The 14,800-nt window shown below is 43.9% G+C and overlaps 1 protein-coding gene across 3 annotated transcripts in view; it reads right to left on the bottom strand.

Annotated features, from left to right (window-relative positions):
• Positions 1-14,800, bottom strand: part of USP53 (ubiquitin specific peptidase 53) — a 71,892-nt gene that overhangs the window by 20,779 nt on the left and 36,313 nt on the right. For all 3 annotated transcript variants that reach the window (XM_072625358.1, XM_072625357.1, XM_072625359.1), the window contains exons 4-13: positions 11,978-12,112; positions 9,788-9,901; positions 9,616-9,698; positions 7,937-8,042; positions 7,388-7,534; positions 5,104-5,253; positions 3,456-3,621; positions 2,803-2,955; positions 1,126-1,272; positions 101-839 (exon numbers count right to left, since the gene is read on the bottom strand). In XM_072625358.1, coding sequence (XP_072481459.1) covers positions 101-839; positions 1,126-1,272; positions 2,803-2,955; positions 3,456-3,621; positions 5,104-5,253; positions 7,388-7,534; positions 7,937-8,042; positions 9,616-9,698; positions 9,788-9,901; positions 11,978-12,112 — 1,940 coding nt within the window. The remainder of the gene's footprint in view (positions 1-100; positions 840-1,125; positions 1,273-2,802; positions 2,956-3,455; positions 3,622-5,103; positions 5,254-7,387; positions 7,535-7,936; positions 8,043-9,615; positions 9,699-9,787; positions 9,902-11,977; positions 12,113-14,800) is intronic.

The following is a 14,800-nucleotide window of genomic DNA, read 5'->3' on the forward strand; positions in this document are numbered from 1 at the left end:
GCAGACCTACAATTTCTTTAGAAATATGAATCTGTATTTCCATAGAAACATTTGTTGTTTAAGCCAGCCACAGTGGCTTGCTCTGAGTCATGCACGTTACCTGCCAGGTCGCGTTTCTCTCGTGCCATTGGGGTTCATGGTGCTGTTGCCTTCCAGGAGTGGGGAGTCCAAGCTGGCCGAGCCATTGCTGACCCGATCGCTGCTTTCGTAGCCTGACTCAGTTCTCTGCATCTGCCCACCCTCACCGGGAACCTTGGTCTCCATGAGGCCTTTCCCTTTCTCAGGTCCTTTCCCTGTAGAATCCAGGGAACTCCTGCTTCCAGTCTCCTGCTTTCCTTCATCTTCATATATGGTCATCAAGCCTTTCTGCTTGGATAACTCTTTGGGCCAATTGTTACCTCTCTGATCTTGGCCGTGTTTGGATTTACTGTTTGCTTTGTGCCGTGGAGCAGCGTGCCTCTTCTCAGCATCGCTGAAAATGCTGTCCACATTCAGCGTCTCTCTCATTGGTTTCCAGCTTCGGGCCCGACTGCGGCTGCTGCCACTGCTGCAGGTGCTGCCCCTGTCCCGAGAGTCTTGGCTGCTGTCTGTGTCATATCCAGTGACATTCTCACTTTTCCCTTTACTGGCAAACTTCTCTCCTGAAACAAGCAGCTGGGGTTTGACTGAACTTGGCACCTGTGCAGAGGTCCGGCTCTGGAGCATGGGTCGCTCATGGCGGGAAGACCCTCTCCCTTGGCTAGAAGATGCAGGCTGGCTGCCGTGCTGCCGAAATCCATTTGCTGAGGCAGTGAGGGATGCCCCAGATTTGGAGTGAGACAGGTCCTCACTCAACAAATCTGAAAATGAAGAAAATGCACTGAGCCTTGGACAGTCACTTTTTAATACATGAATCGAGTGTGCTGTCTGCTGTGAGAAGGAGCAGTCAACTGCAGACACCCCTAAATCTGATGCTGGGATGTCTGGCTATGGAGGGAGGGGGACAGAGGGGCCTCTACTGAGAGCACCTCAGCTTACCTGATGGGGCTTCTAAAGCAGGCTCTGAGACGTGGGAATCACAACCAAAATGAGACCCAGAGCAGGGAAGGGTGTCCTAAGGCATCTGCTATAGCCCTGGGCACTCACCTCGGGGTCTTGCTGGCTCTCTCCTCTGCTCCCTCTCCAGTTCTCTTCTTTGGGAGGAGAGGAAGTTTTTCTGCTCAGCGACTCTTTGGGCACATTCTCTGGAAATGTCCTTGAGCCTGTCCCTCTGGTCACTGTGACCAAGTTTAACTGGAAAAAGAACCATTCTCATCATGAAGGAGGATATGGATTTCCTGAGCAACTGGAAAAACTGGGGAAAATTTTAGCATTGAAATATTTAAAACAGATATATACCCCAAGAGCACAAGGATGTCATTTACTGTCTTATAACAAAAAAATCTCAAGATGTCAGAGTTAGAGATGGCCCAGTGTGTGCCTCTGAAGCCAGCACCTGGAATGAGTGTGGCCTAAAGCAAAAAATGTGCTTATCTTACAAGGAGTATCCTCAGAAGATAAAAAAGCTACATCAAATGTTAATGGAGAATTGTTCCAGTGTCAGAAAAGAAAAAACAACTTTAGGCACCAGGTATTAAAAATCTGAAGGAAAAAAATTATTGGAGCCTTTTATGCAAAGACACTGTTGAAATGTGGCTCCTATCTTTGGCAAGACTAACCATTCTGGAGGCCAAATATGCATAATAAAGTATTTAAAAGCTATGTTTATGGCAAAATCAAGGCAAACAGTGTCATGCTTGGGGTTTGGGGTTTGGGGTTTCCCAACCAAAATTAAATACAGTCTCTTTTGTCTGTTTCACTTGAAACTGAAGTCACACACATGACAATCCTGATTAAAACTGACTGTGGAATCAGACAGTAACAAAGCCAAGTCTGATCGTATTAAGAATCCGGTCAAGTGCAAATAACGGCTCTGACATACCTCTTCCCCACAGCACTGACCAGTGCCCCACTTATCAGGAGATTTCCACATTACAGTGTAGTCCAGCTCAAACTCAGTACCTGAGATGGGTCTTAAAAAGTCCTGTGGTTACTGAACCACTAGGGGGAGGGGGACACGTGCAGAAGGCCTCCCCCATTCCAAGTGTTAACCACACAGAGAGGGTGGGGTGGGACCCCTCTTTGCTTCTCATTCTCTGGGGTCTGTGGGTACATCTCCCCCCACCTTCCCGCCATCTCCTCCTCTATAAAGCAAGATGAGATGATCTCTGAGCTCCCTTCCAGCTCGAAGTCTCAGACCCAACAGTGTATGGAAAGACATAGACAAGAAGTGAACAGGAGGAGACAGTCAGGGTGAGGTGATCTGAGAGGGATACTCCCGTCACAGACATCATGAGTCCACTAAATTATGTCATAGGCTCAATTCAGATTACAAGGTTTGGAGACCCACTTGACCCACTGGTACCTTGTAAAATGCTGACTTCATAGTTCAAACAATATTGCTGAATGAAAAATGAGCCTTATATTAAAATATATTAATATTTTATATTAAATATATAAATATAAAATATATATTAAAATATAACTAGACTGCAAAACACTGAACCTTACACTCTGCTGGTGGCAAGACAACACTAGCTACGCACCTTGTTTATGTACATAAGGAAGTTGGGTCTACACTAGGAACCATGGGGTATATGAAAGAGGTGGGCTGAATTCCAAATTTAAAAATGACACTTTGCACACACACACACACACACACACACACACACACACACGCACACACACATGCATGTACGCACAAAGATGTGCACACACACATACCTGGTCCTTTCCCACCACTTGCCAGGGCAGGGCCGCGAGTCAAACCAACAGTGTCATCGACGTGCAGTTTCTGATTGATTCTCTGCTTTGCCTGATGCCCATATCCATCTTCTTTGGTACTCTCTGGTTTATGAGTAGTGGACCTTTCAAAACCTTTGAAAGAGAAACACTGAAGTTTTTAAAGATGGAATCTGTCTCTGTGAACTAGTAACTAAAAGATAATTATTTTCTGGGCATTCTTCACATTAGCTTCTACTTCTAAAAGATTCACCCTCCTTCCCCTTCCCAGCGTGGCCCCTTTTGAACAGGACATGCAGAATTCAGTCCCTAGCCCAGTGACCTCAGCAGCAGCAACACTGGGCAGGGCGCTGCTGATTCACTCTAGTCAGGATCTCTAGAGCTGGGGCCTTCCTATGCCTCTGCAATCTCCATGGATTCTGGCACTAATTACCTTCCAGTCTTCCATAGAACTTTAAAAAAAGAAGGATTGGCTCACAGATTTTTCACAATCCCTCCTCTCAATCAAATTAATCATTTCCAAGAGCACCGTCTGGTGACACACTCTCCTTAGCACCACAATGAGCCTACTAAACACCTAATGCAATCTGGTCCCCAAATCTTAACAGTGATGGTGAAGCCACTGAAAAAATTACCCGCATCTTCATCAGCAGCGGTTTTATAATAGGACCAGTGGACGACGTGCCTGAGAGCATCTTCGGTGGACACGGCTGAACCATCCGGGTTTGCATAGAACAGAAGGAGAGGCTGAAAATGGCATCTCGTGCACTTGGAAACCACGTCCTTCCATTTAGCCCCGACCTAAAAAGGTTTCAAGGTAAATGATACAGGACGGTCAGTAGACAAGCTGAGTATTAATGATCCTTAAAAAAACAGAGGGACGACAGAGGTGCCTGACATGCCCACTTTCCTAGGTCCAATATGCTGCAGCCCTAACGGGGCCCCTTCTCCAGGGTGGCATCCCACAGGGCTGCTGAGGCCTTAAAACTAAGCCCTGTGTCACATCCCACACACAGGGGCTTCGGAAGCTGTCAGGATCAAAATGTGTCAAGGGAACAAAAGGAAAAAGCTTTTGTTTACGTCACAAAGAATTAGTGGCCTATTTCTCCATTATCAGCGGGATTATTTGTTTAGGAAATTAAAGCCATTAGGAAATGACAGGGCTTTTAATTTTAGAATTGTCAATAAATGTGTTATTAAAAATGAAAACAGTATGTAAAATGGTTTTTCAAATTAATCTTATTTTTAATTAATTTTTAAAATTTACTTTAATTAATCCTTCGTTTACCTAGCTTGCTCCATTTTTCTAGCTTGCTACGTGGAGACAGTACAAAAACAGTGTCAGGGAACAATTCATACTCAAAACAGTCCCATGATTTTCAGCTAATTATGTTTTGAGTTCTTCCACGACAGCCTTAGCCTGATGCCTGCCTCTCCCTTTTCTACCTTGGCACAGGGGGAACCCTATGCTCCTGAAGTCTATGCCAAGGGACACCACGCTGTGTCAGAGCTGACACAGTTTGATTAGAAACCAGGCCCCACAACTGACTGGCTGCTGCTGGCCAATGAACATGCCAGTGCAGCTCAAAGAACTCCAAATCACCAGACATCTGGCCAATGGGGGAAGGTTATTTCCTCGCAGCAAACTTTCTAAGACACAGAGAGATTCAAATCCAACTCGACATAAAGAGAATAATCACAATGATAAAATCTTGGATCAGCTGGAGAGATTTTAATGCAAAAGTCATTCTATCAAAGGAGGAGCCTGTTCCTGTGAATGGGCCAGCAGTAACATACAGGACAGGGTGAACACACCTTTCACCAACTAAGACTGCCACCTTTTCACCATCACCAGGAGTTGCTGGGCACCAGAAGACGGACTTGTGTGATGGTCCTTAATTATGTCCCCAGACCCACTGTCAGCAGCTGGTTCCATGAAACCCTACTCAGTTCTCTGAATGCTTGACACTACCCCAAGATATGCACATGGAGGCAACAGCCCAACATCCCATGTCCGGGCCCTTTCCTCCCCAAGGCATGGCACACATTGGTATGATGAAGCTTGGCAGACCACTGCTTGGTATCATCACAGACACTGCATGTTTTCCAATTTGTTTTTAAAATATTTAAACTTCACACAAAGGAAAATGCTTCCACATCTACAGTTCTCCCATAGTAGTCCAAAGATCTTCATGAACTTTTGACAGCTAAAGTCAGTTACTTGAGTTAAAACAGTTGAGAAGTATAGACAGGTCAATCAGTTGGCACAGAAACAACCCTTACCTCTTTCACATTGGCATCATCAAAAAATACCCATTTGGAACTCTTGGTATGAAAAGCAAAGGCACAGTAATGTCGACTGGTATAGCAGATCATGCCAACAAGGTGGAGCTCACTAGTCTTGGCATTTTCATCAGTTACCCTATAAAACAACTGTACAAATGGGTTACTCATTAGTAGTTGGGGTTTGACAAAACACCTTTAAAATAACGATTAACACAGACTTCCTGTGTCCCTCCCTTTACTCACCCACCATGACAGAAACCTCGGCCCTCTCTTGTCACCATCAAAATCCCCACAAATCTTCCCACACCGTTATACGGTACACTGTTACTACTCAAATAGTGGAGACATTATCACTGCGAACTACATTAATGCCATTTCTACTAAAACAAATTCCCTCAGGCAGCACTGGCAGAGGGGGAGAATAGTGGACTTGCAGTCAGAAGACCTGGGTTCAAGTCCTCTCTCCGAGACCAACAAGGCCAATGACATAAGGAAGTCCCTTCACCTTTCTAGATCTCAGTTTCCTGATCTATAAAATGGGGAGGCTTGAATCAAGTACCTCAGCTCTAACTCTATCAATTCTACACTACCCAAATTTTTAGTGAATGAACAGATTTTGAAAACACAGTGAAAATATTGCACAAACTCCACACTTTCTAAAAACCTAGACACTCTCTCTCTCTCTCTCTGTCCAGTCCCCCTATGTTTTTCCCCTCACATTATCTGTTAAGACTTGCGTCACTGTGGTGAGACAAAATTAGTTAACTGAAATATTCCTTTATTCAGAAATGCACACGGCCTGCCCGTGTCTGAGGCACTTGGTGAAAACTGTACGTGTTAGAGACCATTTAGGTGGGTTAGGAGTTCCTTGAGGGCAGGCCTGCTTTCTTTTATCTTTGCATTATTGTCATTGCCTAAGACAGTGCCTCCCATATAGTAGGTATTTAATAGGTTTAACTGAATTTTAAAATTTTAGGTCCAATTTTCCAAATTCTATCTCAAAACAAAATGGCCTAACACTTTACTTATATATGTGAAGAAGAAGTAAAAGCTTTTATTAGCTATTTATGCATTCTGACTAGTCTACGGATTCACAATATTTCAGTAGAAAATATGAAGACAATAACTTCTGAAGGGACTGATGTGCCATAATCTTAGCAGAAGTCCTGGGACAAGGGAAGACTGGTAAGGGAAAGTCCCGTTAGGTCCCATTCACAACTCATTCCTAACATTTTTAATACTTGACAATAAGATTATGTCATCACAGTCAGTCTGATTTAATGACTTTTATCCATATCACCAAGGGGCGGCCAAGGACAGTGGGAAAAGACAAGGCCCAGCTGTCAGAGGATCTAGGATCAAGCCCTCCCTCTGACATTTACTGTGTGAATGATCTTAACCTCCGCAAGCCTCAGTTTTCCTTTCCATAAAACAAAAGGGGGCTGGTCTAGCTGGCCTCAGAGGTCCCTTCCAGCTTTACAGAATGACCCTAAACGTCAGGGAAGCAATGTTGGTAAAGGGGAAAAAAGCCCAGGTTCGGGAGGCAGAGGAGCTGGCATTTAGCATCCCCACACTGCCACCTGCCTCCTGGAGGACCTTAGCAAAGTCACTTCCCTCCTGAGCCTCGATTCCTTCATCTGTAAAATCAAGGGAGGCTGGACTAGATGTGCATTCTGTGATCTTATAGGGTCTCATTGAGGACTGCCCCCTGGCTCTACCAGTTGGTGCAGGAAGGGACCTCAAAGGCCATCCAATTCGACCCCCTTATTTTATTTCATTTACCTACGAAGAAACTGAGCCGCGAGAGAAGTGAACTGACCAAGGTCACAAACAAGGCAAGTAAATGAGCCAGGGTTCAAGTTTCAGTTATTTGACTTCAAATTCAGCAATCTTTCCCAGTAAGTCACTCACACCTCTTGAGTGAACCCATGGGTCACAACCCACACAATACCTCCCTATATCAGAATTACAGCCAAAAATCCTTCTTAAAGACAAAAAAAGAAGTTTGATTAAGGAAACAAAATCAAATGTGTCAAATAGGAAAAGCTCTTTAAAATAAGCAAGTAGCTCACAATCACAAAAAAAACAACCCTGGGTGAAAATCATCTTATCTCTGCTTTCTGGGTGACTATGAAAGGTGAAACGATGTGCCCAGGGCCACAAGCTCATGTCCCCCCATGGTGACTGTCAAATGCAAGTCTCTGCTGTCCATGCTCAGCTCTCAGACGCCTCTGACTTGTGTGAAAAGCAAACACTGACAAAAAAATATGAATGGAAATACCCCAGGGAGATAAAGGTGTGTTGCTAGATTGCGAACAACTTCCTCGGTCAGATCAGAATGCTCAGAATCCCAAACTAAGCCAATTGTGACGATCTCAGGGCAATTCATTAGAACACGGCGGATTTTTATTTTTTGGCCACAGTTACTCTAGAGGGGAAAACAAAGAGGGCAAAGTTATAAAATAAAAGTAAACAGAAGAGTTTCGTGCATATTTTACATAGTTTTATTATTAAAAATTATGTCCATCCTGGCAATGTTTTAGTTAGAAAATTTACTTTTTATTCCAAGCTATAAACAGGCAAAACTCTGGCACGGTAAGAAACTTTGTTTTCTAATACAGTATTTCTCATCACTTGCAAGTTAATCAAGGATAAATTACTCTCTTGAAAAGCAGCAAAATGTAAGGCTGACAACCAGGCTCTCTACCATCAGAAGAGACTAGGAAAGTTTTCAATAGCGATCACATATATTTTAAAAGATCTTATTTTTAAATTAAATGGGAAGTTTCTAAGCCAGAAATGCAGGCCCCCTTTCTCAGCTGATACTTACAGGGCATTTCCTAAAGTCATCAGTGGTGTTGGCTGCTTGCAGCAGTTCGGCAAACTTTTCAGGCTTCAGGCGTTCATGTCTTTCAATCATTTTTTCCACTTCATTACTACAAATGTAAAGAAATATTTCCAATTTTGAGCTACAGACTTTAAAAAGTCAAAATTATGTAATCAGAAATAAAAAATGCTTTGGCTACAAAAACTAGACTCCTTTACTTTATAAGAACAGAAGTTTCCTGAAAATTTTACTCTCAAGTTTATTTCTGCAAATTGAAATTATATTTCCTATTGATTTTCATTATCAAATGTGTAAAAATGTATAAAATGTGTAGAAAGTTACAAGATAAGAACAGTGATTTGAAGAACACAGAAAACTTTTTAAATTTTCAAACCACGCTGTGTATGTGGCGTTCCCGATGTTTCCGCTCTTCATCGGTTCATCTAATGCATCTCTGAACGTGCTGACTCTTACCATGCAATAATTCTCCATCACATTCACAGGCCAGTTCGTTTAGCTATTTTCACAACTGATGGAGAGCTACTTTTTTCAGTTCTTCGCTACCACAAAAAAACACTGCTGTGAAATTCAGGTGAATACAGGACCTTTCTGTCTTTGACTCCCTTTGTGGATTCACAGACCTGGCAGTGGGAGCCCTGGGTCAAGGTGACATCGTAATCGTTCTCTTAGCCCAATCTCAAACTGCTTTCCAAAATGGCACCACCAACCTAGACTCAGTGGACCTGTCTTTCCACGGTGACTCCAACACTGGCTGTTTCTGTCTCTTCTCCTTCCTTGACAGGGTGGACAGTGACACCTTGAGAGATGGGCTAAGTCTGCTAATCAAAGGCCAGTTAAACCTTTTTTAGTACATTAGATGGTGATTTATCCTTACTTTGCTCTTTCCCCTCAGGAGCTAAGGGATGATACAAGGGAAAAAGTGGGCACTTCTTTCTCTAAAGGGGTGCTCCTTGGGGCAGCACTGTAGGTTAAATATTCCTGTCTTGAGCTCCATGACACCTCATCTGAGTTCGCACTGCAGAAATGCAGATGAAAACCTATCCACATTGTTCTACATATCCAACATGTTCTGCACCTACCTGTTACCTAGAATACTACTGACTCATGTCTACATGGCCATGAGGATCACATCTGTTGGGCCCATAATGAAAAGAAGAGTGGCCACCAAGGGGACAGAGCAGATCACCTTGCTGTGAAACTGATCGTTCCACTGTCCCAAAGGGATGGGGATTACTGTTTTTAAGTTTTCCAGGAAAGCGAAGCCATCTCTATGTGGTTTTTTTCATGTCTTCCTCCCAAAAACTACAATGTAACTAATTTTAATTTTGTTCCTTTTGCTTCCTTTCATTTTAAATAACATTACCTCCAAGACAAGCAACGTGGTGTAGTGGACAGAAAGTTGTCCTTGGCTTCAGGAAGCCCTGGGTTCACATGCCCCCTCCCTCTGACATACGCTGCCTGGGGCCCCCCTTCACTAGTAGTGATGAGAGCCCTTACCCAGAGCTGCCTCTACTGATGGTAGCACTGGCTCAGCCCTCCCCCCCCCCAACCAGGATAAGATAATAAACACATCAGTGCCATGCGAACTGTTCCCGACCAGGCTGTAACAGAAGAGGGACGTCTGAGGCACAGACGGAGGGAGATGGCAAGCAGCTTCTTACCAAAGGGCTGTTGTAGAAATGTAGCGGACAAACTCTGTGAAAGGCAGAGGGTCAGAGGATGCTCCACAGGTCCGGCACACGCACTGCAGACAGAAAGTCAGCTGCTGTTTTAGTCTGTGCAGGTTCGACAGGAGGAAACATCGTGACGACAAACACACAAAAGTGACCCTACCTGCTCATACAGAGTCATGGCAAACTTCCTATGAGGAATGCAGGATTTGGAGGTGCACATGTCTGAATTCCTACTTGGCACAATATGAAAATGAATCTTCTCAAGGATATTTTCCTAATTTGGTCATAAACAAAAAGAAAGAGAAAAAGGAGAAAATATGATCAAACCAGTGACTAAGCTTAAGAGAATCTAGTTTTTCTCTCTAAAATAAAATTCTTACTAGTCAAGAATTTACTAAAGAGTAATATACTGCCAAGAGACTTGCAAATTCTGTCCAGTAATTTCCTTTTTTGTAATTTGCAAATAATGCTTGAACAAGCAGGCATTTAAGAAGCTCTGCCTGTGTGCCAGGCATTGTGCTAAGTTCTGGGACTAAAAATCCAAGGCAGCAAGGCAGTGCGGGCCCCCGAGGTCGTAGTCAAAGGGTAGAAGGAGAAAACGCCCAAGGGAGCAGTACCTAAAATGAGAAGGAGCACTTCCATTAGACGAAATAGAAGTGGAGCAGCCTCGAACAACTATTTAGAAGACAGTTTGGGGAATTTTCTTACATGGACCATAAGTGACAGGGATCCAGTCTCCAGACTGTAAGTAAAAATATGGTCTCTTATTTCCATAACATCCTGACACTGAAAAAAAACTAGGTGATCAAAGTGAAACATCATTTCCTGGGCAAACATTATAGTCCAGTGGAGATAAGCCTCAAGCCCCAGAGTAATACTTTCGTTGATACTTAAATACGGTTAGGCACACTTTGAGTAATTCTGCTTGGTGAAAATGAAGAATTATAGCAGATACGTGGGGCGGAGCAATTTCCTTTACAAAAAGATCTTTTGGTTTATAATACCATATTTTTAAAGGTGCAAGACTTCTTTTCTATTCCAATACTTTCCTATAATATTGGAATCATTCAATTGGAAAAAAAAACAACTTTTCAGGAAAACCTCGATTATTTGTCAGTGAAGCATTCCTTCGGTGGGTAATCCCGACGGCAATGCTCATTCCATCTGATGTTTGAGCAGTTCCGAATGTCAAACCAAGTAAAAGGTGTGGCGGGCCCCTTCAGGCCCATGCAGATCTGGGAGCCAGGCTTGCTCACTTCTTGGGGAGGCAGTACTTCAGACCTACGCTGAGGGATGGAGGGACTCTAGACAGGTGACAAGGGAGGGGGGCACTTGAGGAAGCAAGAAATAGTATCAAGAGAAGCACAAAGGTGGCACAAAGCACAAAAACTACTGCACGGTTTACTGGCTGGAGCAGACGAGGTTTATGTCAAGAAAATCACACTGAGGTGGAATCCCAAAAGGCCCTGGGTGCCCCTCAACATTTAGACTTTACTCCATAGGCAGCAGGGAGCTCCTGCTTTTCAGCAGGTCAGTGACAATAAAAGAGTTACTTTAGGAAGATAAAATGCAGGAAGGAGAAACTGAGAGCACAGAGCCCAGTTAAAAAACTTCTGTAATAATCCAGGGACGGGGGGCTGACCTAGAGTAACAGCTGCAGAAGTGTAAAGGAAGACAGGGAATGAGGAGACAGTGAGATGCAGTAAGGCAGAGAGGTGTCTAGGGTGGTGTCATTATCCCTGAAGGCCACATACCAGACTCAGAAAAACACAAGTTAACATTATATATGCTGTATCGTATTTTTTTTTTATTTTGGTAAACATTTCCCAATTATATTTTAATCTGTTTGGGCCTCACTGGGGATCCAGGTCTTTGGAACTCTCAATCCACTGCTTCTTAGGTCACTAATATATTTAAAAGCAAAATTAAATGTTTACTTGAAGAAAGTTTTTGAAAAGAATTTTTATTTATCTTACTAAGCAAGTTTTCTACATTAAAGAAAATGGTTCCATTTACACAGTACAGACACTGCGGGCTCTATTTGCTGTCAGGGCAACTCAACAAGGCACTTCAGAACCTGGACCAGGCCAGACAGCTTCTATTTTGTCCAACCCATCAGCTCCTAAGAAGGAAATCTACGCAAACATTCCATTGAGCCTAGGACACCACAAAGCCACCGACTAGGGCTGGGATTCTTCCATTACTCTAGCTGTGGTAGAAATCTCTTTTTTGTAGCTGCCTTAAAAACTTTGGGCAAGCTACCACTTCAGAACCCATGTGTAGGCACACACACATGCTCACACACGCTCATGCACACTCCCCTCGTCAGAAATCCTTGAAGAATACTCACAAAGCACTCAGCAGCATCGTCCATAAAGCCAAGCTGAAACCGCTGCTCGTCGCGGAAGCTCTCTGCCAGGGCATGTCTGATGTTATCAGAGGGAAGCGCTTTCTCTCGACTGTGCTGAAACTGTGCGAATATCGTCTGGCTCCAGCCAGGAAACAAGGAAGGAGAAGGGAAGATAGCTTTAATAACCTTCTCTTCTTTTCATTTTAAACGTCCCCCAGAATCCAATAAAATCCAAAACTTATCAGAAAGTCATCCCAAACTGGAAACTCATTCTGAATCTCTTTATGAACAGCACTGCATAATATTGGGACTTAGAACTGTTTACTTTAACAGTAAAGTTGGAAGACCCTTTTCTGTATAGCCATCTGGGCTAGAAGACTTATAATTCACCGTAGAAGGAAACAACACAAAGCCAGCACATACAAACAAATGAATATAGACCAGTTTACTAAAGCCAAATTAAAAAATAAATCTTCAAGAAATACCTAAGTATTTTTTTTAATTCTTCAAACTCTATTATAATTTTGAAAATGAATTAAGGGTAATAACTTATGTACAAGTCTTATTTTGGAAAATAAACTTTTGGCACAATAACATAGGAATCGAAACTTCAAAGCTGTATTTTTCAAAGCTGGCATTAACTTCTCTAACAGTTTACAAAGTGTGCTCCCAGATTGTGGCCTGAAGCTGCTGATGCTTATGGGAAATCATAGCCAAGGAGAGTGCAGGAGGAGGCACCAAGGCAAAGAACAGACCCCAGGCCCTGGGCTCTGAGGCTAACTGTCCACGTGCACACCTCCTAACCAGAGCGGTCCAGAGCTAAGGCGTGACGGCAGCACCGCAAGCTGCAAGACTGCAAATGCATCAAGTCTTAATACGCAGAAATTTCTGTGGCCAAGAAACGAAGGCACCTGAGTGAGATGCTTTCAAACGTGACCCACGTTCAATTCTTCGGTGTTAGGTGTGTGGCTATTAGCAGAGGAGTCATGTGGAGAAATTCTGATGGAAGATGACAAAGCTTCCAACATCTACCAGACAGAGATTACAGAAGAACCACTGTCAAGCTTCACACCAGTAAGGGAACACAACAGGATCCAGGCCTGGCTGGGCCTTGCTCCTCCCACTCTCTTAAACACTCTCCCCATTTCTACTTCTCCTGCCCTCCTCATTTCCCTCTATTCCCTTCCTCGGCACCTTGAAGTCTACATCCCTTCCTCCACCTCTGACTTTTGGAGGTCAGAGGATAGGGCTACCCCTCATCCTCTCATTGACCTTGATCTTAGAAATCCATCATTCAGTCAATCTCTCTCCCTCTGCTCCTTCTCCTAGAATTGGAGGCTCACAACTAGCAGGCAGGTTTTCCCTTAAAAAACACAACCAAAGCCTTTAGCTCTTGTTCTCTGTTCTCTTCCCCTTCACTGCCAAACTCCCAGAAATGTCGATACTTACCTCCATCTGCTTTCCACTTACTCAACCCCTCAAATTCTTGTGAACTACCTGTCATCCTCAGGCCTCTCTTAAAGCTGACCCTTCACTAGGGCCAAAGGTCTTCACTCACTCCTCGGCCTCCCTGCCCTTCCTGTGATGCTGCAGATACTGTCCACTCCTCTGGAGACTCTTTCCTTGTGACTTTCTCTGGCTCTTTTCCCTCTTTCCGTCCCAAGTTCAGTCCTGGGCCTTCTCCCAAAGCTCCAGTGATCACTTCCAAAGAGATGACTGTGCTCCGTCCCCTTCCTTCACAGCTTTCTTCCAAATGCCTGCTGACCCTCCAGACCTAGTCCCACCAGCATCTCAAATTCGATTATGTTTCAAACCAAGCTTCCTACCACTTTAGGCATCCAAGGATTGGTGCTTCTCACAGTCAGCTCTACCCGTCTCTTCTCCTCCACCTTCCATTCACTGGTCAAGTCCTAGCAACTCTACCTTTGCCATATCATGGGGGACCTCATCCTTCCTCATTTCACAGACTCTGTCACCTTGCACCCAGTCTCTTACTGTGGCCTCATAACCATTTTCCCTTCCACCAAGAGTGGAAGAAGACTCCTCATATTCCATCATTATTCTCATCCTATCCCTTACTTGTACAATAAACTAGGACCTCCTTGGTCTGGCACTCCAGGCCCTCCACAATCTGACTCCAGTTCACCTCTCCCATCTTATTTTTCACATCTCCAATTCACATACTCATTAGTCCAACCAGAGTAGCAGTTGCCATTCCTATCCTTCCCCCCCAAACCCTTTCCCATTCCATTATCCATGCCCAAAAAGACATCATCCCCAACCCTGCGCATTGGAAGGCGGCTACCCCGCTGACAGTTACGTGTGACATGTTATACAGTCCTGGAGTTACTCACAAAGAAGGTTAAGTCGACTTTGCGGTCCTTAGACCTTCTCAAGGCCCAGCTCCTAGGTTCCTTTCCTTACAGCTCAGAAAGACCCCTGTCCCCCTTTCATTGCTCCTGGCCCTTTGTTTCATCCACTCCTTCCCTATCACATTCTACTCTGCATTACAGCAGCTGTATATCTGATGTTACTAGTATGGTGCCTAACACACAGTAGGTGCTTAATAAATGCTTGTTAGTTTGACTTGACTCTTTTAGAGGGGAAAATGTCCTACAAGCAAGGACTTAGCTTGAAAAATAAAACAGCACAGAGTAAACAAACAAAACAAACGCAACAGGTGGTCCTCTGAGAGTGGAATTTCAAAAACAGTTGGTGTATGACTGGATGTGCACTGCTTAGGTGACCTTCTCTTAGGACTTCAAAAGGAAGTGCTATCAACTGGTAAGAGAACTTTGTAAACCCTATTCCCCAAACCCTCCA

The sequence above is a fragment of the Notamacropus eugenii genome, chromosome 7 (assembly GCF_028372415.1).
Source record: "Notamacropus eugenii isolate mMacEug1 chromosome 7, mMacEug1.pri_v2, whole genome shotgun sequence".
Taxonomy (NCBI): Eukaryota; Metazoa; Chordata; class Mammalia; order Diprotodontia; family Macropodidae; genus Notamacropus; species Notamacropus eugenii.